This window comes from Neovison vison, chromosome 8 (genome assembly GCF_020171115.1).
Source record: "Neovison vison isolate M4711 chromosome 8, ASM_NN_V1, whole genome shotgun sequence".
NCBI classification, from domain to species: Eukaryota; Metazoa; Chordata; class Mammalia; order Carnivora; family Mustelidae; genus Neogale; species Neogale vison.
In genome coordinates, this window is record NC_058098.1 from 135,079,735 (window position 1) to 135,107,266 (window position 27,532).

General features: G+C 51.2%; 1 protein-coding gene across 1 annotated transcript; it reads right to left on the reverse strand.

Moving 5' to 3' along the window:
* Positions 1–237: 237 nt before the first annotated feature.
* Positions 238–25,604, reverse strand: TRIB2 (tribbles pseudokinase 2). Its single transcript, XM_044262059.1, has 3 exons — positions 23,946–25,604; positions 18,910–19,202; positions 238–2,774 (listed from the first exon to the last, which is right to left on the reverse strand). Exons 1-3 carry the CDS (start codon positions 24,213–24,215, stop codon positions 2,306–2,308), a joined length of 1,032 nt encoding a protein of 343 aa, XP_044117994.1. The 5' UTR covers positions 24,216–25,604; the 3' UTR covers positions 238–2,305.
* Positions 25,605–27,532: the final 1,928 nt, after the last annotated feature.

Below are 27,532 nucleotides of genomic sequence, written 5' to 3' on the forward strand. Positions count from 1 at the left end.
CACATCTCCCCAGGCAGTAGTGACGGTTAATTCGGTGAGAGATTACCTCTAAATTGGCCAGCATATGCCCGCACATGACGAAAGCTGGCTTTGGCTTTGTATTAACAGTCGCTGATAACAGGTCGCTGGTATCACGCTGAACCAGTGGGCCGCCGGGAGGACGGAGGTGTTCCTGGCTGGTGTGCGGTGGCCACAAACCCCAGATGGCAGAGACTCAGCATTTGCAGGACCTCAGCATTTTAGTTAAATACGCACAATTTTATTGATTGAAGAGATTAGGACAAAAACATTAAACCAAATACAGGACAAAGCACCAGAGGCCATAGATTCCCACCATGCACGTCACCAACCTTTCCTCCTACGGGGTACTGAAAAAAATAGGGGACGGGGAAGAAAAACGGGTCCTTCTTGACACAGCACCATCTTTAGAATGTAAAAAAACAAAACAAAACAAAACAACAAACAAGAAAACCCCCAAACCAAAAAAAAAAAACCCTCTCCTTTCTATCTTCCATTATCAAAACAGAATCAAGGGCAAATCCATGGCCGCCTTGTCTCCTGACTATGAACGGTGAAGCCACCCTCCTGGGAACGTGAAGGCCGGGCTCCTGTTGAACAGGCATAAAGCATCCAAGATTTGCACACACATGCCACGTACTATAATGAAGCACAGATTCAAGTAACATTTACACACTAGAGTCCACGTGTTACCTACCCAAAAACAGGACCATTTCACAAAACGTATACAGGCAGTAAAATCCAAACAAGTGAGGTACTGGAAACACAAATATTTATGCCGAAAGAGTTCTGTATCATACAGCAAATAGAAAAGCCGTAATAAAAAAACGTTTGCCACTCGAAATCAAATAAAGCTATCTAGAAAAGCCAAACAAAAGGTTACTTCAGGGACAGAAATACTCAAACAAGAAAAAATATATAGATGTTATTCACTACAGCATGTAACATGTCATCCCAAGTCAACCCGTAATTGAAAAACTGGCTTAATACATCACAATGTGACATTTTCCTTAATAAATAGAAGGATTCTTGAAAATACAAAGGTGCGTATTGGGATAGAGAGCTGTTTTTATTTATATCATCCTAGCTTCCAGCTGATTTTTCTCCCCGCTTGTCTCTACCGAGGGTTTCTGTCCAAACCAGAGGGCCTGCCAAGTGAAAAGGATCATTCTTCCTAAAGAAAAGGAAATAGCTGCCCTGTATTTCATACAAGTGGGACAACCTGCTTGGTTTCACTCGTTTCCAATAAAACAAAGACAAAAGGTGTAGCTGAGACCAGAGTGGCCTATAAGCTTCAGACTCCAAGCATCTCCCGTGATCTCGCCCCCTTTGCCCCCATCCCGGCAGAGAGGACCCCCTATGAGGCAGCCTTTATCGTTCAAAGGAAAAAGAAAAAAAAAAAAAAACAAAAAACTCAGGAGTGAATTTCTCCTTTCCTTTCCCTTCCTTTTCTTTCCTTAGACTATGAAAGCAGTTAATGCATCTAGAATTTTGACTTCTAACAGCTTCCTGCCACGAACCCACGGACACAGAACAGAATAGCTTGTTAAAGAACAGATTTTTTTTTTTCCCCTTCAGGGAGCAAAGCATCAACATGTCATTTCCTGACCAGGATATTAAATAGTTTATTTAGAAGAAATGAGTTAAAAGAGCAATTAAGAGATTAAGAGACACAAACTGGATTTCTATTTTCTTTTAGGTTAGCACCCAGGTTTCTGGTCAGTCTGTGTGCACCGAATTTTATTGTTGTTGCTGTTTAATGAACCGCATTGATTATCAGATAGGTGGTTGTCTTGTTTAAAAAAGAAAGAAAGAAAGAAAGAAAGAAAGAAAGAAAGAAAGAAAAAGAAAAAGAACAAAATCCTTGGCCCATTGTACCTTCCCTGAATCGTGACAAGAAGTTAAAAGCTAACAGTGCGATGCCAAGATGTGTGTTTGAGGCAGAGAGTTTTGATTCTGTTGGGATCTGCAACTATTTTGGAACAAATGAAAAGTGGGGTAGGCAGAAGCAGCCCAACGGACCGGGGGTTCTCCAGAGGGGCTCCATCAGGGAAGAGAAGCTCCGGGGCACCCGCCCCGCGGACCCTACCCCAGATCCCCACCCCGCGTCTCTCGCGCCCATGCTCCATGTTCAGTCAGCTCCTTGAAGGTTCTCCTTCTGTGAATCAAGAAACTTGAGTGTCAGTGTCTTTCTTGCTACCAAGCCAGGCGATCCGTGTCCCCTGGAAGGACTCTCCGCGGCCCTCTCTCGCTCCTGGTACCTGCTAAGTCTCTGTGGGGCACGAGCTCAGTTAAAGAAAGGGTCCAAGTTCTCTTCCATGTTGACATCCGGCACCAGCTGATCTGACCCTTCCTTAGCACCATATCCTGAATTTGAGACGCTAAAATCTGTAGAAAACCAAGGATGGTCCAGAATTTCCTGCGAGGTCAGCCGCTCTGAGGGCTCCCGCCGCAGGATGCTTCGTATGAGGCACTTGGCCTTGGGCGACAGAGTCTCTGGAATGTTGAACTGGCCACGTCGGATCTTGCTGAAGAGGGAGCTGGGCTCAATGTCATGGAAAGGGTACCGCCCTACCAACATGGTGTAGAGCATCACGCCCAGGCTCCACACGTCGGCTGCTTTGCCCGAGTAGCTGCCACTGGTGTTCAAGATCTCTGGGCTCACGTAAGCCGGGCAGCCGTGCTTGTCGGAGAGGGAGTCGTCATCTCCCCGCAGAATGTAGGCATCTTCCAGGCTTTCCAGCTTGACCCGAGTCCTGCGAGAGAGAGAGAAAGAGTGAGCTCCCATGCGCACACCGAGGCACATGAATTCCATCACCGTATCTTAGCTCCCGCTTTAGTATCTCCAAGACCATGCATTCATTCATTCATTCAACCAGTCAAACATGACTTAGTGAGCGCCTTCTAGGTGTCAGACACAGTTCCGGGGTGGGGGGACCCAGGAGCGAATAGGACTGACAGGGAATTTGCATGAAGCTTAAGATCTACTGTGGGAACCCACACTTCTAGCAAGTACACAGACCATAAATGACATGATTGTCTCCCCATCTCAGTGATGAGGGAACGGGAGATTTGTACTGTTCTCAGACACATCTAGGTCGTTGGGGATCCCCAGGATTTTACTCAGATCCAACCAACTAGGAAGCTCCCAGAAGCTCTGTCGACAACTTCTGGATGATATGATGTAACAGTCTGAAAGGACCTTTGATCCAATGGCGTCTTGGCTTTATAACAGTCCTTTTGTTAGATGTGGAAGATTTGATGATTCCATTTTACAGATAAGAACATTAAGGTTCATGGAGTTTGAGTAACTTGTCCAAAAGCCTTTTAGCTGAGAGAAGACTTGGTCCCGCACCTTCCTTAGTCAACCTAGGGCTCCTTGCCCACTACCAAGCTGCCTTTGTTTAGGACACAGACCGAGCTGGGCAATGTTTGAGCAGGCAGGCATTGCCATAAGCCCTTCCAAAGCTGACATCTTCATAGCAAGCCCATCTTCTTTCCAAGATTTGCTGCTGAACTTGCCTCCCGTCTGGCCTACCACACTCCCAGGGGCTGGTCCTTGACCTGATGCTTACCTGAGTTAGTTACCTGTATCCTCTACCTGTGCCAACATGTACACCTATGTGTGTGTGTCCATCTTCCCCGTGCCATTTAAGCACGGCTGAGCTGGCTGACAGGTTCTAGGACTCTCCTGGCTGCACTCATGAACAGAGGTGGAGAAACACCACATTGAACTCTGAGTCCCTGGGGCCCAGCACTACTCTATACAGCAGAGCCTTATATGACCACTGGGCATAAAATAAGTGCTCGGTAAATACTTTCACAAGTAAGTTAAATTCTTAAAATTAACTATAGTAACATGCAGTGAACAAAGCTGAAGACCAAGACATGAAGCGACTTTCTCAAGACTGGCAGCTGTCCCCTACCTACCAACAGAAGCTCCTAGACCAGCATCCCTCCTTGGTTCAGGGCTTCTGAAGAATCCTGTTCCCCCATTCTGCCATTCCTTGAGGGGAAACCTAGGTATTGTGACTTTCCAGTGCTTAAAATGGAAATCCTCTTCCATTCTCCTGGCCAGAACCCTCCACAACAGAGTTCTTGTGTTCAGCCCCGCAGAGTCAGCCCCATTCCTTCCCATGATGAAAACTTGCCACGGTGACACAGGCCAGAGAGGAGAGGCTGGAGTGAGGGTTCAGGGCCTACAAGGTCACGATCATTCACACCAGTGGGTTCCTTCATCTCAAAAGTGCACATCACAGTTTCTACCCTGTTGTCCCTGTAGGGTGACGAGGCTCAAATGAGCAGAGAACAGGAAAATGCTTAGAGAAAAGACATCAGGGCTTTTGCCTAAATCAGAGCTTGTGACTCAAGTCAGTAAGCTGCTTCCCTCCTCCTCCCTCGGTCTACGGGTCTTAGCCTTTCAGGGCAATCCCCTACTCAGGGAGCCATAGAAGGAAGGTGAGGTTCATGAAAAGCAAAGAATAGGACGAAATCCTGAGATTCTGAGATCTCCTTTTTGAACTGCAGAAGTTTCAAAGGCCAAGGCGTGACTGCTTCCCTGTAATCATTTCTTCAGTGAGCAATAACATGGTGGTGTTCTCTGGAAACGGTGTTGGGCTGGGAGCTCGGAGAGCGGACTCCAGGCCCTACGACATCTCTCATCTGCCGTGTGGCTGTGGGGAGGTCACTCAACCTCTCTGTTTCTCCAACTTAAAGAGGAGCATTGGACAAGGCAGTCTTCTTTTTCATCATTATTATTATGGTTCAATGTCCATGAAATTTATCATTTTAACCATTTGGAACTGTACAGTTCAGTAGCATTAAGTACCCTCCCACTGCTGGGCATGAATCTGGACAAGCCGGTGTGAAAGTCTCTGCCAGTTTTACCATTCTGGGTGTCTGTAATACAGAGCAACACCTCTTCTTTCCTTGCTCTCCCCATATTCTGCTATAACCTGTAGCACACACGTTCTTCTCCTCCCCCTTCAGCTAACAATCTACAGACGTGGGAAGGGTCTAGATGAGCTCATCTGGAACTGGGCTGATGGAAAGCAAAGCCCATTCTTCCTGTTGCTCTTTCTAATCGAAGGAGGCAGGTGAGGTGGACCCACACCAGCTTCCCTAGATGTTCCAAGATCGGAGGTGAGTCAGGGAAACCCAAGGGGGCAGAGGAGAGGGGGCGCACACCACGGGGCCAAGCAGGTTCTTTCAACAGCTTCCTTCATCAGACCCTCACTGGCAGCAGCCCCCAATCCAGAGCTCAGGAGCCAGCCAGACTCCTGGCCTCCAAGGTCACTGTCGTGGCAGCAGTATAGCTACGGGAATGACGACAACTGTGGCAACGGTCACCAGCTGGGGGACAAGGGACAGTCTGGTGGAAGAAGCACTAGACGTGGAATCAGGTTTGGGGCTGGGTTCCTCTGCGGCAGCCCTCCGGGTTTGCATGTGGGGCTGACGTCTTCTCCAAGGCTGCGCGGAGAGCCTCGGGCCCCCTGACTGCGCCTGCCGCCCCGCCTGCTCTGCTCCAGCCCTGCCCCTGTTCCTCCAACACACTGGCCACCCACCACCCTGCCCGGGGCCGCTGTGCACATTCTCTCCCAGCCTCTGCCTGGAATGTTCTTCCCTCGGATACTTGGCCGGCTCATCCTGCTCACTTCTTTCCGGTCTCTGCTCCAAGGAGCTTGTCTAGAGAGCCCTTGCCTGACCATCCTCGAGAGAGGAGCACCCCGCGCCCGTCCTCTCCTGCCCCTCACTGCCACCCGGAGTACTGTGCATTCCTATTTGCAGGGTCACGCATTTATACTCTGCGTTACTCCTGTGGGCACTGCAGGGTCCTCGCCTCAGTCCCACATCCAGGAGCTCAGGAGCAGGTGGCTGAGGTCACTCTGTATGTAAAGAACGTCACCGGTGTTGACGGCTGATTCTCCTGCACCGAGACGAGCAGGGGCCACCAAGCCGACACTCAGAGACTGAAGGGGCATCCACACCACCAACCCCGGGGAGCTCCAGTGTGCCCATCTTTGAGGGAACAACAGCCCTGCTCTGCGCCCCTGGCCAGGATTAAGTGGATGTCAGGGGAAGTTTCCACGGGGAACAGGCTTTGTAAATTCCAGTACCTCAGTCCCTGGCGGGGGTGAAGCCAGGCGCGGATGTGCCTCCGGAGACCTGAGCGGCTACTAGCTCAGCCCTCGCCGGGGACAGACGTCAGCCCTCAAGCTCCTTATGCTGCACCACATCTGAAGCCCTTTTCCATTCTTACCTCCTTCCAGGCCACAACCCGAGACGATCAGTCTCACCTTCCCTCTGGAACTCAACCAACCTCCCTCCCCCCAGGTGCACGGACCCTCCTTCCGGCCTGACCCCCTTCTGGAATCCTTCTCCAGTTCAGAGAAAAGGGCCTTCAGAAATGCCCAAGGGTTCGACCTTGTCCATTAATGCCCTTCCCAGCATTCAACTCTCTCCTCCCCACTAGCAAGGACTCAGGGGCCGTGCAAATGCCCAGTGGACCCAAGAGGCCAGTGGAAAGCGCCGCGCACGTGCTGTGGACATTCGGCTGCCCCAGAGCTGCCCCACCTGCCACATCAGGCTCCTCCCTCCTGAAGCCACGGTCTAGATGGCCCGAGTCTGGATCTGCTCAGCATGTTCAGCTCCGTGCGAGCGGTGCCCGAGCGGTTCCATATACACTAGGGCAGCTCGGTCTTCAAGTCAGAGACCCGGGTTCAATACCGGCTCTGAAAACTACTAAGTACCAAATAGCAAACACCATCTATGTACCTAGATAGGTGCTAGGTATCTTCAGATATTTCCTCTTTAAAGCTTATAAATCAATGTTCAAGGCAGGAATTATTATCCCTTTATGTGGACATGGAGCTTGATGCTGGGAGAGGGTGCGTAAGCCCATATGAATAGCGAGGCCCCTCAGGGGCTGAGGGCTCCCCCCTCCCTGGGCTCCGAGCAGCCCGCCCGCAGGCCGGGCCCTTCCACTGCAGCAGCGAGTGCAGGAAACCACAGTCGGGATGTCCCCGTCGGTGAGGCCGCCTCAGAGTGGGGAGCACACGTGCGCCCAGGGTCAGGGAGAGCCAGTGCGTGGGGCAGGAGCCTGCTCCTCCCAGGGAGAAGCCCAGACATCGAAGGCAGGCGCAGTGAGAAGAAAAAGAGAAGCCTCAAGAAAGACGGGGAGGAAGTGCATACTTCTGCCCCTGCCTCCTCCGCAGAACTCCCTGAACTTGTTTACATCACTCCGAGCCAAGGGTCAAGGCAAGTGGTCTGGATTGCGTCGTTAGACAAGGACCTTCCGGGGTGCACGCATGTCAGGAACCCGAGGCCGTGCTCCAGTCCCGGCGCCAGTCCCCACGGACTTGCTGGACCATGGCAGGGACTCTCAGAGGACCTCTGGGGTTTGGTTGCCCCCTTTGGGGAGCAGGTTGCCTCTGTCTGTGCTGGGGCGGGGGGCATGTCTAGCAGAGCACCTGCTCCTGTCAGCATGGGACAGACAATATGAATGAACAGTCTTTCAGCTTCCGCTGTCCCCTGAACAGCCTGAGGGTTATGCATTCCCAGGCAAAGGAACTGATATTCCTAACAATCCATAAGAGCCGGGTGGTCCTATAATCATAATTCAGATGTCCCACTAATCATGAAGGCATTGAAACTAGGCACCAGGGATAAGGACATGACAAGTAACACCGAGCTTCTTGGGTTTTTGCGAGGACTGAAACAACGGAACAAGGAAAGCGTGATCTCTACCAGGCTGCCGAGCGTAGGAAATCTGCAAAAATCTGGCGGCAAGTCTAACGGATCTTATTAGTAAGATAACCCCCGTCAAGCCCAGAGCCTAGAGAAGACAGAGGAACAAGCCTCAGGCAGATCCAAGTGGATGTGAATTCTGTGCCTGTGGTTTTTTCTTGGGCTCTGTGCACTTGCTTCCCACCCCATCCCCCAGAATGTTCTTCCCATTCTCCCCCAAGGTGCTCAGCTCATTCTGCTCACTTTATTCACGACGAAAGCCATCACAGTGGGCCTCGTGAAGGTCATGGGAGTAAAGATGGTACACGAACAGCAGAAATTTCTGAAAAGGACAAGGGAAGGTTGGCAGAGAATTTTTGCGACCAAAACGCTATGAATGGTCGTGGAGATCTCCTGTGACTTCTTGGAGGAAAGAGCCATTAGCCCGGGGCCGGACTGACTTGGCCAAGAAGCTGTACCCTGCGTGCAACTTACAATGTATCCCTGGCAAAGGCAGGAACAGGCTGCTTTGCATTAACTTCTGAATGAAAAAGGCTTACACAGGGGCAGCCTGTGGACTTGGCACCAGGCCTGGTGTCTTCGGATCCCCAGCCAGGTGAGGCAGCCAGGACCAGCAGGATGTACTTCTAGTCCCTGCCTGGATAGAGCAGCACGCAGCACAGGCCTTCAGGGTCCCAATGCCCCACCCCCTCCCAGCAGAAGTCTGCGAGCCTCCCTCGGGGCCCTTACATCCAAGAGCAGCGGGACCATGGGCCCGTCTGGCCTCAGTTTCCCTTCTGTAAAATGAGAACACAGCTGCGTGGCCTGAAAAGGGCTCTCCTAGCTTCAAAACTCCTGAGTTTAAGTTTCTTTTCATCTGAAACTATAGGAACCGCAAGACTTCCTCTTGGACACGGTGGTCCTAACAATAATTATCACAGTAGCAACACCAGCGGCCGTAACTCAACATCTGCTGCCACTGCGACTGGCTCAGTGGACATGGCCACTTCTCATAACGGAACAGGACAGCAAGTATTACGGTACGTGAAAACTTCTTACACGATAAGGAAACTGAGGCACAGAGAACTGAAGGTCTCAGGCCACATACGGTTACCTGAAAAAACCCGGGATTGTCCTCCTGGGTCTCTCTCCGTCATACCTCCTGACACCAGCACCACAGACTTGCTTAGTGTCAAAGACAGAATCTGTGGAAGGAAGATTCTGTGTTTTTGCAACCAACATGGCCCCGGGTTTATTCTACAAAGACAAAACCTTCGCATCCGTGACCGATCTGCTGGAACTCATGAGCTGGAGAGGTGGCCGGACCTGCTCATTGATGAGAAGAAGAAACTGAGGTACAGAAAGCAGAGGGGACTTGCCCAAGGCCACCCTGCAAATGAGTGACAGAGCTGGGATTCAAAAGCAGGTTTTCAATGTGCAGAGTCGTGCCCCATCCAAAACGTCAAAAACGGCCTCCCCCAGCAAATCACGCTCTGTTTTGAAATCTTTAAACGCTGTCCTGGGCTCTCGCAGCAGGAAAGGATCAGGACAGGGTGGGCCAGGGTGGGGCTGGGCTGTGAGTTCAGCCAGACCCAGTGGGCCTGGCCGGGACGGGAAGTCCGGTGGCCTGAGGTCAGTGGAATTCGAAAAGTCGCTGAAGGCCATTCCGCAGGGTGGATCCAAGCAGGCGAAGGGTCAGCGGAGAGTGGTCAGCCTCCACCAGGTCTGGCCTCACTCTGCCCCTGACTGCAAAGCTACCCTCCGCTGTCAGTTATACGAGCAAGGGTGCCCCAGGGGGCTGTCATGGGGGAAAGAGGACTGTCCCAGCCCCCCAGGCCACGTCCAACTGATCCGACAGCCACCACTGGGACTTGACAAATAAACGAAGCTAAATCCTGCCAAATAAACTGTCACCGTAATTCTCTGTTTCCTGTGTGCGTAGATTTTTTTCCAGCAGTTGCCTCTGAGAGCCCCTCATGTGCCAGGTCCCGCAGACGCCGTGAACAGACCCAACGCCCAGGTCAAGCTGCTTCTGCAGCAGCAGGAAAGCAGCAGGTGACCCACAAGGAAACCCTTCACCTCAGGGTGAAGGAAATCTCCAGAGAGGGGTCTGGCTGGTTGTCCTAGGGGTTGTGTCCCCCTTACTACTGGGAGCTACTGTAGTCAGGGAGGGGGGTGGGAGGTGGGGGTCCGGCGCTCGTTTGATCTACCAGAAAATCACAGTTCGCAAGACGAAGTGACTAGCTCGGGGACAGCGCTGTGGGGACGAGAAGCCCGATCCAACTCAAGCACCCAGGTGTTTCCACAGCACCAGGGTCCTGTTGTCTGTGCCCTGACTTATCATGGCCCTGGGGCAGGGGGGGGGCAGCGGGGGGAGCCACCCCACCTCCCAACTCTGAGGCCTTCCCACCGCAAGGAGGCAGCTCTGGAGCGCAGCTGGTATCTCCAGAGGAACAGACAGGGAAGGAAGGCAGTGCAGCTCTACACCCCTCATTGGGACGCTGTCTGCCTCTTGCCCTCTGCATGAAGATCCCAGTCCCAGAGGATCCCCTGACCTCGAGTCAGTCGATTGAGCTTCTCAGAGAAGCTTCTGCAGGCACCCCAGTGCTCAGTGCAGGACGGGGCTGCGCCAAGGGCCCCACGCAGCCTGGATTGTTCCAGGAAGCCAGAGCCAGGCACACCTCGAGATGCTGCTCTGCCCTTGCTACTTAGGCTGATTCAGAGTCCGGAACATTCCTATCATGCACCATTGGCAGGGCGGGAGCCGGGCTCAGGCCAGTCCTTCTGACCCTACCAACCCAGGAACACTCTGAGCAGCCCAGCCCTGAGCCAGACAGGGATTTCCATTTGGCAGAGTCCTGAACTGGGGCTCACCCAGATGGCCCAGGCACATACTACACACGTTCTGGGAGCCAGAAAATCTGGGCTGCGCTCTGGGTCACGCCACTAACATGTTCTAGAACTTTGGAGAAAGACGTTTCCTCCCCATTTCTTCATTTGTCAAGATCAAAGCGTGGGTTTAACCATGCCTCTTACCCACCCCTCCTTGGTACCACCTCTTGGGTCCTGATTCAGCCTCAGCATCCTGAAGTACCTACCCACCCCCAGGCCAACCTGCTTGGACACTTCCAGAATCACAACCAGACCCCACCCCATCCCGTCTAGGAAAAACAACAACAATAACACAAACCCACAAAAACAAAACAAAACAAAAACAACCCTTCAATGTCTCCTCCTGGATTTCAAGTCAAGGTCAAGGTCATGGGCAAGCCTCCAGGTCCTAAACCTTGGCTTCTCTCTTCAGTCTCATCTCTGACCCCCCACAGTGTTCTCCACCAACACGCCCCTCCCTGCCCAGGGTTCCTTCATGTCTCTTGTCCTTTATTCATACTTTCTGGACACCGTTCTTCTTCACTCAGAACAACCCGAGAAGGAGCCCATCTCCCCCTGACCCCCTGACACGCCCATTTTCTACACCCCATTCTGCCATTAGGACATTTTCTTCTTGCCCCCAGCGAGCTAACACACACCCATCCTCTGCAACACGGTGCGAAGAATAACTTCTTACACGATGTCTTCTGTTAGACAAGGATTCTCCAGAGGTGATTTTCATACCCTCAAACCCTTGCACCAAAAGTACACATAATAGATGCTTAATTAACATCTGCAACAGGTGTGGCTCCCATATCAAAGACGCCCTGGCTGCAACGTGCTGCCTAGAGTCCAGCGTATCTGGTTGTGAATTGCCCACTCTCTTAAGTCCAGAGAAATTTCAAACAGGCTTGACTCTATTTCATGCTTTAGAGAAACTCCCAAGAGTCCTGGATGACGAGTGTTTAAAATGGGTTTCCATCCACTGCCTCCTGCCATCAGTATATCCAGGGGATTTTTCTCATAATATTTATGCCTCCAGGGCCCAAGGGGCAATTCACACACCCACTTAGTCAATGGCCAGACATTCGCAAAGTGTTTACAAGGCTGGTCCTGTGCTAGGAAGGGGAGACAGAAAGATCATTGGACCCTACTTCACAGTTCCATGGAGAAAGCAAAATCCACTCCATAAACTGGAAACGCAGGACCTCACGGGGCTGCCTGTGGGCTTGGTGAACCGGTGGCCCACGACCCCTCCGAGAAAGGTAAAGTACGGAGTGTTAGTACTCAGTGCTGGTCAGGTCCTTCCGGTGTTCACTTCTTACCCAACTGCATGAGAAAGTCCCTTCTCTAGTGGGACACAAGGGGTGGTATTCTACCTGGTGTCTCTTTCCTAGAGTCAGGGTGGTATTTGAGAGCCTGCACATGGGACTCTGGCGTCCTGGGTGCACAGGCCGAGGTCTGCCTCTGATTAGCTGTGGGACCCTGAGCCTCAATTTCCTCATCCATAACACGGTGATAACAGCACTAGTTTACTCACTGGTTTTGAACTGGTTCATGTAAATTAAACTACAATAAAATACAGAATTGAATCAGTTCTTTTAAGTGTTGTAGTTGGAACAGGGCCTGGAGGCCAGATAATGTTTCCCTGAAATGTAAGTCCCACGAGGGAAGGGTTCCGTCTCATGGGGCACTAAGTATCTGTGGCACCTAGAACAGTGCCTGGCTCATGACAGATGCTCAGTGCTGTCTGTTGAATAAATAAATCTCCAGGCTGTTGGGTGGCGAGGCCCACAGCCATTGGCTGGTGACCAGGAGCAGTCAGGACAGGTGCCTTTTGAAGGCTCTGCAGTCTGCTAGGCACGGTGCTGGATACTGCAAGTTCATGATCTCCGACCCACGCCAGAGAAGGTAGGCCAAGGTGAAATGGCTCAGTGAAAGAGTAAGAAATCCGACAGCTGTGCCCTTGGCTCTGGTTGGCCAGTGTAGCCACTCACCTGATTTACTAAGCACAAGCAGTGAACTGCTCAGCCAGAAGCTCCCAGCCCAGCAGGAGATGAGGCATACGGACAGTGGAGGGATGCACATGGACAATTCGAGTAGAGGGAGGACTAAGAGGGCGCTGTGGGAGGGGGATCACTTACCCACCCAGGGAGAAGTGGGGGAGTGAGCCTCCCCCAAGGGCTGGCAGTGCCTAAAGCACACAGAAGTGGTCAGCATAAAGAAGGGAATTCCAGGAGCTCTGTCTCCTTCATGGCAAAAGGTCAGGTCTTTTGCTAAAATACAATGAGCCTACGAACTTCGTGTAACTCGCTACTGATGGAAGAAGGCAGGGTCTGGTCTCCAGTCTGGTCTCCCTATTTTGTTAGATATGAAAGCCTCAATGGAGGCTGAAGATCCACAAGAAGAACCAGTACAGAAACTACTGAGAGAGCAGGAGAGAGAGAGGGCACGCAGACCTCAGCTGGTGGGGGAGGCATAAGGCCTCCCCCACCCGGGAGACACAGGTCCTGTGCCTGGGCCGATGGCGGCAGGTGACACTGAGAGCCCCGGGGCTGCTGGGTTTCTACAAAGGGTCCAGCGTCCCTACTGCAGAAGCAGGCACTGACCAGCTTCCACAAAGCAGAGGAAATGCAACCCGTGACGTCAAGAGATAACAATCTTCTACCCAAAGAAGAACACGGACAGAGGCCTGTTTCTCCATTCACAGGGGGTGATTTCTGTGCAGGGAAATGTCAACACTGAATGGAGATCGGGGGGCAGGGAGCGTGGGGTGGAGAGTGACAAGGAGCCTGGTCCTAAGGGAGAAGAGAAAGCCAACGGGCAGAACAGGGGCTGCTGTAGGAACACTGGCTCACTCTGCTTCCTGGGCTCTTCTCGTCTTGACTCAGCAAGCCGCCTTTCGTCACCTGGTCGCGGGGAGGGGCGCGCAGCAGGCGCTACACGCAAGGGAGGTTGGAGGCGGTGGGAGCTACGGCTTGTCCATGGCCAGGCGTCTTTGATATGTTCATGCGCCAAGCCCTGGGTTCACCTGCATTCATTCATGGTTATTTCCACTCTGCAGATGAGGCGATCTGGACAAAAGAGGTTATGTAACTTGTCAAGATTGAATTTGCTGATAAGCGCAGGAGCAGGGACTAGAAACCAGACAGTGATTCGTCCTCCACACAGGAATAACCCGGTCTTCTCCTGAAGCTCAGGCCTTCCCTTGGAGGCTCTAAGTGAAACTGGGGGCCTCCTGGAAGAGGCCACCCAGGCAGATCAGCCTATTACCATGACAGGGAGGGGGAGAGGCTGGGGAACCTGGGCACTGCCCTCTAGCAGATTCAGGGTCCCCTCCCACACACACCCCTCCCACTCTACAGGCCACCTCTGATCTTTCCACGGAAACCGTGGATGCAAAGGGTGTGTCCACACGGAGTACAATCTGGGGAGGGGTTTAACTTCCTCAAAAAGAAAACAAAACAACCTTAGTCTGGCCCTGCAGAAACATCCCAGGGATGGAGGAGAAGCAGCAGCACAAGCCTGGGAACGCTGTGGCCAGTCCAGGCCCGGGGAGCGGGTCTTTCACTCTCTGCACGTACCTGGTATCCGCCAGGTATCCCCTGTGCGCATCTGGTCGACCTTCTGGCCTTTCTGAGCCGCAGGTTCCCCCAGCCCTTGCCCGGTCTATCACCCTCCCCGGCACCGATCTACTATTGCAATTAAACCAGAAAGGAGGAACCCTCACATCACAAGAGGTTCATTCCTCGTGAACGGCTGCCTGGGAGGCGAAGCTCATTCTCCATGAGCCTCAAGTGCCCTGGGAAGGGCTTGTCCACAATGGCACCGCTTTATGAATGACTTAAGGGCCAGCTGGCTACCGCGAGCGCCTCCCCCACCCCGTACACGTCTGGATCATTTCTCAGCCGCCCGCAGAGAGGCAGTCTTCATTTCTGCTGGAGGAATGTGCAGCTCAGAGGCATGAAAGGACTCATCCAAGACCAGGTAGCTAATGAGGGGTAGAGAAAGAATCCGAATCTAGAACCCAGGTTGAAGTAAAACAGAAGCAAAGGAATCGGCGGTGCTGCTAATTCAACAAAAGTTAGCAACAGAAGGCACGTCGACAGCAGGCCCTCAGGTAACATGGGTGTCATGTGTGTATCATGTCTTCACAGGTGCTTGGGGGGAACTGGACTGATGGCCCTGACCGTTCTACCAAGAACATGTTCATGGGTGGTCATGGGTTCAGTTACAGATGGTCCGGCATTGGAAATCCACACGTAAGGAGTCAGCACACAGGCCGGCCTCATTCTGAACCCAGTGGGGCTTCGCCGACTTCACTCTGTAACGCTCTCCCCTTCAGTCTCTTGCAAGAGCTTCGGACAGTAAGAGGCACATCCTGGAGAGAGAGAAGACCGTGCACAAAAGAGGAGGTCTGCTGATTTGAAGCTTAATAAAGTGGTACTTCCAAAAGCCTCGTCTGTGTTTTCCCCCACAAAGGACCAATGCGTAAAGGACCAGAAAACAGACAGTCTCCATCCTTCAATGTTTCAAAAGCCTTTCAATTTAATCCCATTGTTTTCTCACACGCCGGGTGTTGTCAGGAGAGGCAGAGACTGTAGTCCTTTGGAAACACCTACTGCTGACGTCGTGTTGCTTAGGATGGATGGTGAGGGCTGCCAGCAGCACAGGCCCTGTGAGGTCCCAGGCTGCTGTCCCCTCAAAACACAGGCAGCACGTTTCACATGAAAGAGAAACTCTGCCACAAAACTCTATAGCTGCAGGGACACACGGAGGGAGAAATTCGCTAAGTGACAAAACCAGTCTCCTACTCTGAAATTGAGACATTTGAAAGCAAAACAACGAGGAAGGCTACAAGGCATTATTCCTCTTTCACAAAAAGTTGACAGCTGGCTGGAGAAAAAGTTCTTATCAGCTACTGATGAGAACATTTGGAATGTCCTTGAACATGAGAGTGACCTTCTCAGAGCTGCCCAGACAGAGACACTTGTGATGCCAGGAACGGCCAGGTCCTCCAGGCCTTCAGCACAGTGGGGGCAGGGAAAGAGCTCTGGAGTGAAATGATAGGATTTCCAGGCCTGCTCCAGCAGCATGCTGGCTGTATGACCTTGAGCAAGGTCACTTAACTCCTGTGCACCCAAGTCACCTTGCCCAGCAGAGAAGGAGCTACCATTCTCCTTGCTGCAGGGCTGCATGGGCTCAGATCCTGTCAGACAGGTCCGGGAGAGGTGATGAGCATTTTCCTCCCTGTCACTACCGCTTCCTTTTTCCGAAGATAATGCTCTCTTGAGTTAAAAAGGATTCGCTTTGACATGCTTACTCCAGTGACGTGTTCTGGCTTCACATCCACATGGGATACTTCTTTCTAGATTTTTCTAGAAAGGATCATGCTCTTTTACAAAAGTCAAACTCAGCTCCAAACTCAATGTCCTTGTATTGGAAGCTTCCAACGTCTTCGGATTTCTTCCTTAGGCCCTGGGACATCAAGGATTTCAGCTTTGTCACCATACACTCGTGGGCACTCTTAACTTCCCCTAAAAGACAAGCCAGGCCTGAAGGAAAAGGCCTCCAACAGCAGATGTGAGGTGTGTCTCAGGTCCACTTGCTTCCAGCCAGCTGTGGTCACTGAGACCAGCATTCTCACCTCGGGGCTCTGATTCCAGGCAGCAACAGGAGAGGACTGACAGATGGCCCCTCGGGAGACCCTCGAGTCTACATGTGCTCCCATGCTCTGTGACCTAGAGATGTCCACCCTTCTCTGACTCACTTCGTAAACACGTAGTTACCATGCGCGTGCTCTCACCGGACACGCCACCCTGTATACGTGTCGGTGCCTGAAATTCCTCTCGAAAGAGCACAATCAAACGGGACATTTAAAAACTTGCATCCCTGTCAGAGAGGGCATTCATTGCCCTTACTCCCTGTGGCAGGCAAATGAATTTCTTGAGAGCAGATTTAATAGAGAGTATGTTCTCACTTCTGCTCTTTCTAGTCTGTAACTTTGAGACTTCACACAAGGTTTGAAAGTTCTCCTCCATCAAATGAAATGATGGTACCCACCGTACCCCCATTCACACAGAGAATTAAGTAAGGTCAACAATAACCTCATACTAGGTCTTTAAAGTGGTCCCAAACAACCACCTCATATTTTTGTAGTTATGGTTATTACATTTCCAAGAAAGGTGGAATGCAGAAGGACAAAGAAACCATCTTTGGCAGTATTCTGCTGGGGGTCAAGTATCTATTTAACTTCCAATGAGAATTTTCAAAGAAGCAGACACCTGATGTTGTAACTCAGAAGACCTCAGAACCAATAAAACAGAGCCAGGACAATACAGGGATAAGAAACTTGAGGCCAGGAGGAAGGAACCAAACGAAAAGGTCATAGAGAGCATTAAAGGTGAAACCAGGGATAATAACCAGAGTCTGCAGGCTCCAAGGGCAGGTCCATCTGGGCCAAAGAAGAGAAAAGGAATCACCCCACACTCGAGATCTTAGAATAGCTCCCTCTTCTCCATTTATTAGTAAGGACGCAAACCATGCACTATCAAAGACCAGGCTATTAGCTGTCACAATGCCGAAGATACTTGTTTATGAGAAAAAATATGGAACATAACCAATCTGTGCAGCCAGCAGCTCTCTGCACTGTCTATACTCAGTTGCATTATAAACTGTCATCAAATTATTTCACTTGGGTTAAGTAACCACAGACCCTTTACCTTTGCTAATCCCCAAGTGCTTCCCAGATATTTGCTTCCCAATTAGCTCTAACCATAAAAAAATAAAAACAAAAACAAAGCAGACACCATGAGATCTCATTATATGTCTATTCTATAGGATACAATAGGATAGTTATAGGATAGAATAGGTTATAGTTAGATAGGATAGTTATAGGATAACATTCTACAGGACAATAATCGATAGCCTAAAATATCCCAGGCCATTGGGATACATGGCACAGTAACAGGCAGGCAGAAAGGGCTAATAGTCAGATCTGCACCAGACACATAAAAGATACTCCATATTAAAAAAAAAAAAAAAAAAAGTACTCCAGATATATTTGTTGAGTGAATGAATGAATGACGTGCACTGGCTTTGTACTCAGATGGTCCTTAATAGCTTCGTGACCACAGATCTCCACTTCACGAACCACTTCCTAGGAGGAGCCAAGGATACCCAAGGTCATCATGGTAATTCCACGACCCACGTGGGTCGAAACTCTAGAACAATTTCTGGAATAGTCAGCAGTGAATGTAAATCACTTGCCTCCACGCCTCTAAAAAAGCAGATGCTTCAGAAGAAAAGGAGGGGCTCGGAAGAGTTTTACAATCAAAGTCAGCTGGAAGAGAAAGCAGGCCCCATGGGTTTGCTCAACAGAATGTCATGAGTGAATGGAAGAACCATGAATGGAACCCAGATGCCCGGCGTCCTGCCCTGCTGTCTCCCGCAGTAACACAGACCCTCACACCACTGAGTACGCGTCTTGGCAGCTCCCTTACCTGCAACACCGGTCCTTCCTACATCGTCCGTAACAAACTCACCTTTCTAGGGAGGCCCAAAGCACCTCTTCTATAAATACTTTCTTGACTTCCAAGTCTTACTTAGAGTGGACATCCCAGCCCCCAGGTCCCATCTGACCCCCTACATAATCTCCATTCAGGGCTTGGAACATTCCTTTGTAGGTGAGTTGACTTGCTAATGCACCCTGATATTCACAGGACTGAGAATTGTGAGGAAAACACACGCAGTTCATCCGTGCATACACACGCGCTTGGGGAACATCTACTGAGGGAAGGAATGCATGAATGAATTAGAAAGGACTGATGCTAGGCACGGAGCGTTCTGAAGGTAGGATTATTTCCAAAGCAAAATTGGTGTCTTTACTCATATTAAAAATGTCACACCGGCTCGCAGCCACCTTTAGAATTCATGACACCAAAAAAAAAAAACAAACAAAAAAAAAAACCAAGCAAACAAACAAACAAACAAAACCCAGAAAGAAAAAAAAAAAAAACCAAAACCTTAATCAGGCTACCCTGGCACCGGAGCTCTGACATTCACTAACACCACTGGAGGAGCGGCAACGTGGTTTCCCGGGGCACTTAAAACATCACAATAACCCACTCACCTCCCTCTATCCTCCCTGCCTCCCTTCTCCCTTGGACAGCAGGCAGCAAAAAAAAAAAAAAAAAAAAAAAATGTGCATTCGAACCTCTCAAGCAAGCTGCTCCTGCAAGCAAGCCGCTCCTGAGCAGCCCATCAGAGTACCAGCTCTGGACGAGTGACACTCACCTTTCTTCGTCCTTAAAGATGAATTTCCGCAGCTTCAGATCCCGCAGCACCAGCCCCCCATCGTGGCAGTGGGCCACGGCCGAGGCGATCTGGTAGAACAGTCTGGCCGCCTCCTCCTCCCTCAGCTTCTTGCAGGTGCGGACAAACGAATGCATGTCCCCATAGCTTCGCTCAAAGAACACATAGGCTTTGGTCTCTCCCAGGATGATTTCGGTGATTTGGTTGATGTTGCTGTGGGCAGACAGGCAAAAGCACGGGGCCAGGGATTCCTGGTAGCAGCTTATATCGAACACCTAGGACAGGATTCACAACAAGACCAAGAGTCAGGGGCGCCGCATAAACCACCGAATCACAGAATGGCACGGGCTTTTGAGGAGACAGAAGGCGGACGGAACTTGGGACACAGACCACACTGGCCCTGCCTGCTCCCAGCTGTGTAATGTTGGATAAGCTGCTTGACCTCTCTGAGCTTCCAAGTCTTCATGTGTAAAATGGGCAAATGACACTTGACTTACACCGTTGGGAGGATTATAGGACAACGTGGGGGCAAAAGCACTTTGCAAGATGTAACACGGGACACAGATGGTTAAGTCTTATTACTTTTTTCTCTCTATCCCCATCACCTGTTTATAAAAAACACTAAGGAAAAATCTAAAAGTGACCTACCCCAAGCTACACAGACAAAGCCTTGTTTTCCTTCCAAAAACCAAAACAGAAAAGAGACGGACATCACTATACAACAGTAGCAATTGTGTACAACATATTCTATGGTATGCAATTGTGTCGTACAGCACTCCACAACATATTAGCAATTCACAGAGTAAATACGTAGTCTTTGCCTTAAGGTCCTCTAATTCAATACCTTCATTTCACAGATGTGGGTATCGAGGCTCAGAGAACAAGTCGAATCGAGCCCCAGCGGCAGAGCTAGGAATAGGGCACACGGTCCTTAATAGGGAAGCAGACACGTTTCTCGATTCCCTCCCCAGCTATCTAGCTCAATGAATCAGTTATGCAATGATTTTCTATGAATCAAAATTAGCCTGTGAAATGCCACCTCATTGTGGGGTTATTTAAAGAGAAAATCCATCCTCAATACCTTTTTGAAACCAACCTAACAGGAATTAACACTGCAGAGAATCTTTGAGGTTATAAGAAAAAAGGCTTTCATTCATTTCAAGACCTCCACTAAATCGGGAATACAAATCCCTGGGTTTGGAATGTGGTTTCACTCTCTGCCTGGGAATGGAGGCACATGACTCTCTTCTGTGCCTGCATGAGAGAGGGGCAGGCACAAGGTGCTTTGCTGGAAAGCCCTGCAGGCCAAGAAGGCTCCAGCAACGAACACTTAAAACGGTCCCCGTGCACCACCATTCAGCTTCTTAAGTCTTCGTCATTAGTTGGAACATCCTCTCCCTCATCCTTAGTTTGCAGCCTGGCCTAGAAATCGCCCAACAGGGACTCTAATCCTGGTGTGGCCACCAATAATCCGGATAAGATGGATAAAGCACTCAGGGACCCCGGGGCCTCCCTCCTCTTCCTAATTGGAGATGTGATTTAGAACCCGGTTGACCTTTTTGGGTCCGGATCCCACGTGGGAACCTGAGAAAATCTCTGTCCCCTCTCCCAGGACAATGCCCATTCTCTAAGGCACGCACAATACTGGATTCATTTTCGAGGGATTCACAGGCCTTCGGAAACCCGTCCAGGGACGCAGGCTGCCATCTGAGAGCCAGGATTGAAGAGAAGTCGCCCTCAGGTTCAAAAGCCTGAAGATATCTGTGAGTCAAAGGAGGATAGTAGGAACCTCAGGAGGGCTGGTGCTAACCCAGGGCGAGGAAGCAAAGTAACGTTGTGAATGAACCATAATGAGGCATCTCAGGAAGGCGGCACAGCTGCTGCCACTATAACCTAGAATTTAAGAATGAATACTTCAACGTCTCCGGAGACCACAAATCACACCGTGATACTGTCAAATGATGACCTACGAGCCGTGACCTCAGAGGTCCGTTCAATTAGGAATCTGAAATGCCTGAGTCAACTCGAACACCCAGACTGCGGGCAGCAGAAACCTAGGAAAGCCTCAAAAATTTCACAGAGAGTAATAAACGTTTTGCAGTGGCTAATGTCAACACGCTGTGTTATATAAGGGGGGAGGAGGGTGATGTGTTCTGAAGCACCAGGCTGCAGACTCTCTTTCCAGTGCTCCTGGAGTTACCATGCCTTATCATATACTTCCTCCTTCAAGTTGCGTTCAAAAAAAAATAAAAGGTGGTTTTTACTCAGCACCTTCAGTCTGCTGTTCTGTCCCACTGACGAAAAACTGAATGGACATTAAAAATTTAAAAAAAAAATGCATGGCAGCTTCAAGAAATAGCCAGCACCCTCTGTAGGAGATCAAATTCCAAGATGGTGGACAGAATATGAAAAATAAAACAAATACTTCTGTTCTCCCTAATGGGTAGGTACCAAACTTTCAGTAGCTGCTGTAACAGGCATTTATGGGGTTGGACTGGTATTTAAACCATCATCTTCAAATGCAAAATCAAGCCATAAGCCTGGTTGCCAGCTTCTTTTAAATGTTTAATTTGGAGCCTTAGTAATACAATCTGGCAGTTGAGATAAGGCAGTAAGATTAGGCCATTATTAGTAGCATTTGCAAAAACAAAAAAATAAACAAAAAAACAAAAAGCAAAACCACGTGCCCATTATGCCAAGATAGTAATTATGTCCATGGGCACAGTAGCTCCCAGCATTTTCATGAAAAGGATAAGGTAAAAACCCCCTAAAGCTGCCTTCCTTCATTTGCCTAGCTTACAGTGGGCTCCGGGAGACAATGAACAGGCTTGATTGTCTTGGTTAAATGACCCCAAATAGTGTCCTGTAGAATTCCCTTCTACAGTCCTCTACAGGAATGGCATCTTTTCATCTGGTCTGTTTTTGCAAAGACTTTTTCCTTGGGTCAACACAGAGCTAGGAGACAGGAGCTCTGTATTCTGAGACATCAAAAGGAACTTGATTCAACGTGTAGATTTCACAGTGCCTTGCAGTAAGCGGAGTTCACGCTGTGTATCTGAGGGAAACTGCTGGAAGCAGCCTTATAAAAACCCCTTGGAGCTTCCTAGGATATACACAGCTATGCCTGCATACAAAGTCACCCACCCACGTCACCCCTGGTAAAAAGGCAGGCCGCCGTGTCTTAAAGGGATGACCTCTGCCAAGCAGAACAATGATACTGCACTTAAACCCACTGGCAGCCCCACAGTAATTGGTGAGGGGCTGATTCAATCTTTGCAAGAACTAAACCGGCAGATTAAGTACAGTTTCAGGCCAAAGAGCACGTCTACGAATGACACCGTGAGGTCAGCCCCAAGTGAAATATGTCTTGAAGAATCTGGAGGGAGAAAGAAAGAACCAGGGCAGGTCGCCCTGCCTTTAAACAAACAAACAAACAAAAAAATACCAGCAAGATGCTCCTGCAGAATGTGAAGGCAGAGTCCCTCTACTTAAAAGCGTCTCCAGCCCTGGAGAAATACTAAAATGCTATACCCAAGTTAAGCAAAAGGAGGGAACACACTCACTGCTGGGGGACTGTGTGTGTATCATAGGAGAGTAACAGCTCTGTGGAATTCATTCATTTCAAAGGACGACTCCCCTATTGTGCAACCTTCTAGGTCTTCGGAGAATTCAATCCAGCTCGGAATAGCCTGCTGAATTTTGGTTAACCGGGCACAGTCGCTCGCTCAGGGTCTCAGTAACTTAGGAGAAGATGCAAAATACCGAATGCTCTGGAGAAGTGGAGGGCTGTATTTAAAGAGCCTCTGATTTTCCCCTGAGATCTGAACTGAGGAATTGCAAACTGACTGAAGACCTCCACAAAACGCATTATTTACAGTGAAAGACTCCAGCCCCCTACAAAATAAAGCAATCTGTGGTTAATGGTAAAAGTGCAATGTATTATTTGTAGCATAGCTGTGCAGGGCTCCTCATTCCTCACTACCCCATGAACCCCCTCCCCCAAGAAAAACCAAGAGTGACCAAATGTAAAATTAAGTGATAATGGATTCTTGATCTGTGCCCAATGTCTGGGGAGCAGTATACATTACTCTATCCCCCCCCCCCCCACTGTTCCCCTTCTCATCCCCTCATCTGGAGTGCGCACACACAAAGACACACAGACACACCAGTCCCTGTTGGGGGTCAAAGACAAAAAGGAAACTGAAGTGCCCATCTCTGTATTAGCACTGCTAATCCCTGCAGCTCCAAACGCTGGCCTATAAACCATCCTGGCAAAGGTGTGTGCTGGGGGTGGGGGGCGCGAGGGGGGTGTTCAGGCACGGAAGTGTGGAGAGGAGAAGAAACGAGACAAGAGAGGAGGACCCAGAGGACTCACTCTTTCCTACACCCAAAGGTGCGCCTGTGGCTTTGCTTTCCACCCCCAAACCTCCTTTCAAGGCTGCAGGCAGCAGAGAGCTCTTTGTAAACTCCTTGCCCGCGCTGGGCCCCTGGCTCAGCCAGAGGGGACACCTTTGTGTGTCTCTTTTAAAGGGCACCTTCCGAACAAAGGTTTAACACCTGCACGCTTCTAAGAACAATGGCTGCGAAAGGAACCCAGTCATCAGTGCCTTCAAATTAGCGGGGATTCCCTACTCCACGGTGGAAGGCGAGGGGGCTGGCTAGACCCAGGGAGAACCCCCTCGGGCAGCGGAACCCGGCCCTGCGCCGAGGCGCTCCACGAGCCTTTGGGAGAACGCGTGTGCGTGGCCCCCGCGCAGTCCCGCCGCCCTTCCCAGCCCCGGGCTCTCCCCGAAACGCCCCCGCCGCAGCCCGCCCCATTGTCTGCAACGCACTAAAAACTTCGCAACTAGTCGAACGTGAACAAATAAATAAACCCATTTAACGAGGCCACAGATAATTATCCCGCGAGCCTCCCTCCTCCGGGCTCCGGAGCTTGGCGACCTCCCGCCCCCTCCAAACGGCCGGCCGGGGAACCTTTTTAAAAGACAAAAAGCGAAAACAAGCCCCGGGCTCTTTACCTTGCACACCAGCTCCTCCCCACTGTGCAGATGCACGGCACGAAAAACGTGGTCTCCCTCCAGAGGTTCCAACAATAAGTATTTCCCGATGCAAGAAACGCAATGCGACAAGTTCGGAGTCTCGGGCGGGCTCGGGGAGCCGAGGTTCGGGCTGAAACTCTGGCTGGGTTCGGCGGACCTTATAGACGACAACTCTTCGAAATCCTGGGTTTTGTTCCGCGATCTCCCATATCTTGCTATTGTGATGGGGGTAGACCTGTGTATGTTCATGAGTGTGGGGATCGCACTCGGCAAACAAAAAACCCGCTGGAGAGATGAGTCGCGGGCGAGCGCGGCTGCAGGCGCCTCCGTGCCACGGATTTTAAAACGGAACGAGAGGGGAGGGGACGGGAAGGGGGCTACGTGGAGAAGAGAGTTGGAAGCCCCCAGATGGGCGCCGCCAGGCACCTTGTCGGCTCCGAGCCCGGCTCCCGGGGGTGCTCAGTCGGCAGGAATTCGGGTCCTTTTGTTACCCCCAAAGCAGCCGGCGATGTGCAGAATCTCCGCACTTTTAGTTTCTCTCTCTTTCTTTCTCTCTTTCCAGCGCGGATCTAGACGAGCGACCCGATTGCTAAGGTGGGGAGCTGCAGCGCCAGGTCTCCCGAAGCGATCCCCACGCAGGCTTCCGAATCGCAGACGGGGCGGGGGAGCCCTGCTGTAGTTTACGCGATCCTCGAGCCGCGCGCGGCCGCAGCTCGGTCCCCACGCGTTAGAAACCAAACAAAAAGAAAAAGGAAATAAGCACGGGGCTACCGGCTCGCGCCGCACGGCAGACAGAATCCGCGCTGCACCCCCTTTTTTGGTGGAAAGGGTGGGGGGCGTGGAAGGGGGGGGGACGCCGGAGAGGGTAGTTACCTACGTTTTAACTGTAGATGGCGTCTGAGACTTTTCCAAGGATCGCAAGAGATATCCAAAATTTAAACAAACAGACAAAAAAAAAAAAAAAAGGGAAAAAAAAAAAAAAAACAGAATAGCAAGGGAGCATTTAACTTAGAGCGGTCAGCGCTGCCAACAAAAGATTGCAAAAGCTGGGCACAGAGTTGCGGCGCGGGCCGGGCGCAGGTACCGCGACAAAGCCCAGGTTGGCCCGCCGGGCGGAGGTCAGCATAGGCTCATGCTGCCGCTGCTCGCTCGTGCTCCAGATCGTCCTCCGAATAAAGCTAGAACTGCGGCCAGGGACGAGGGTAGATCCGTGGTCTCCGATGCCCCCGGCACGAGCTTCCGGGGGGGTGAGGGGGTTCCTCCGGGCGCTGGAAGGGGATGAGCCCCCAGCCAACCTGCGGCGTTCCTTTCCCGCTGGATAACTGGGTCTTGCCTTGGAATAATTTACAACCACTCCGTCTCCCCCGACCCTAAACCTAAATTGCCCGGTGGGGTTTGTTTTGGAGAAAATTGATGGCTTTTCTTCTTCGTCTTTTTTTTTTTTTTCTTTCTTCCCCAGAGGTAAGAAGAATGTGTATTTAAAATTGAAGGGGATGGCCGATGGTGCCCGAGGCCAATCCCCGAGCTCAGCACGCCCGCAACTCCCGGCGAGGCGGTATTAATAGTTACTTACGTGGCCGGGGATCTCGGAGCGAGCGGGGCCCTGTGTGCGCGTGTGTGCGCGCGCGCGCCTCGCTCGCGCTCCGTCTCCCCATTCAATGTCACCGACACATTTCCACGGAGCCTCCGCCCCCCCCCCACCCGCAGCTCCCGCGACTGGCTCAGCCCAGGGCCGGCCCCGCCCCACCCCCGCCCGGGCCCCCCTCATTGAGCCGGGCGCCCATCAATCAGCCCCGCCGCTGCCAGTCCTCGGGCGGCTCCCCCGCGCCCGCCGGCCGCTGCCACTGCCTTTGCAGCTCCCGGCCCCGGCGCGGGCCTGGCTCGGCAGCCGCGCAATATCCTTCCGCGGCCCGGGGCTGGGAGAGAGCGCACCCGCGACCGGGAGCGAGGGTCGCGGCACCTCCGCCGGCCTCAGACTGCGCGCCCGGCCGCAGCGGCTGAGCGGGAGTGGCGGGGCCGCAGCTGCCCACGCGTCTCCCCGGAGCGGCTCCATCGGCGCTCAGGGTGCTTCTGGGTACCTAGTTCCTCTTCCTGGCGCGTTTCCCCGGAAAGCCGGGCATCCTGAGAGCACCGGGCCGCTGCGCTTCTGATGCTGCTCAGAGCCAGGAGCCCTTCCCTGCTGGTGATCCCTTGCATCGGCGGTGCTGCCCGTAGTTTCAAAAAGTAGTTTCATTATCTCTCCCCAACACTCAAGTCCCCATTTAAAAAGAACACAGTTGCTTGCTTTGGGTTGATATCGCCCTCCTGTTACCACCTCCCTACCCCTCACTCTCCACCATCGGGGGCTTTGAGTGTTTTCAGCATGAAGACACCTTTTGACTCAGACCGAATTTAATCACTAATTCTCCTGTCAGGGCAGTGCCCAGAGGACCTTGGTGTCCATTGAAACAGACGCCCGCACGCACGCTGTCACGTGCTCTTGGCTCCCACCAAGCGCGGGGCTGTGCAAGATCTCTTCTGTTATCCACCCTCGTTCCGTTCCCCCACCCCGGTGCGCACAAGTACAACAAACGCTTTCAACGTTGAGAATCAGGTGCAGTTTCACAGGTCGCCCATCCTGGTCAGTTATTCTCAACTTTCTGGGGAGGCTCCAGTTCTCTGGTTTGGGCAGAAGCACCCCAGGCCAAGGTCTTGAACTCCTCCAGAGGCTTGGGTCTCAAGGCCTAAAACTGGTATATCTTGGGAAACCAAAAGCAATGTGGATGAACATCTTACAAAAAAAAAAAAAAAAAAAAAAAAAAAAAGAGGAAAGAAAGAAAAAAGCAAGGGACTGGGAAAAGTGATTTAAAAGATTCTTGGAGTCCTCTGAGCTTCTATATGGACGTATGCATATTTTCTAACACAGGAGGGACAGGGGACCATACAATTTATTGTCCACAGTAGGACTGTTTTGAGTAGAAAGGGGACCTATTTATAATTATGTGCAGCTGAGTTACTCTAGAGATAAGAAGTTCCTGGAAGTTGGCCAGAGAGGACATGGAGGAGTAGACAGAAGGCCACCACAGGGCCAGAGTTTGAAAAGAAGGTCAGGAAATGGCTTTGTGGGTCCTGGCACTTCTCACCATCGTAGTGCTCTCGCAAAACCTACCTAGGACTCTGTCCCTGGCCCCATGGGAGTTCATGAGTTCCCGCAGACTATCACCGTGACTGCCAAGTAAAGTCCTTTAATCCAGTTCTTTCGCCTGAAGACACTGGAGTGTTTGTGTCCGTCTCAGGAGCAGACCTGAAGCAGCCTCTGCAGATGGGTCAGAAAGGCACTGGCCTCCTCCGTTACAGTGGCCACCAAGACTGCTTTATTATAACGAGGGGCTGGGAGCATTGTCCCAGTCCCATCTGGGCCTCTGATTTCAAATGAAAATTGAGTCAAGACTTTTTTCCTCCCTGGGTCCCTGTTTCTTCAACTGTAAAATGAGAAGCATAACACCCGCCCTGCTCAGCTCACGAGATTGCTTTAGAATTATATTTTCAATTCCAGGAAATCTATGCAGGCTTCCTATAAGCCAGGC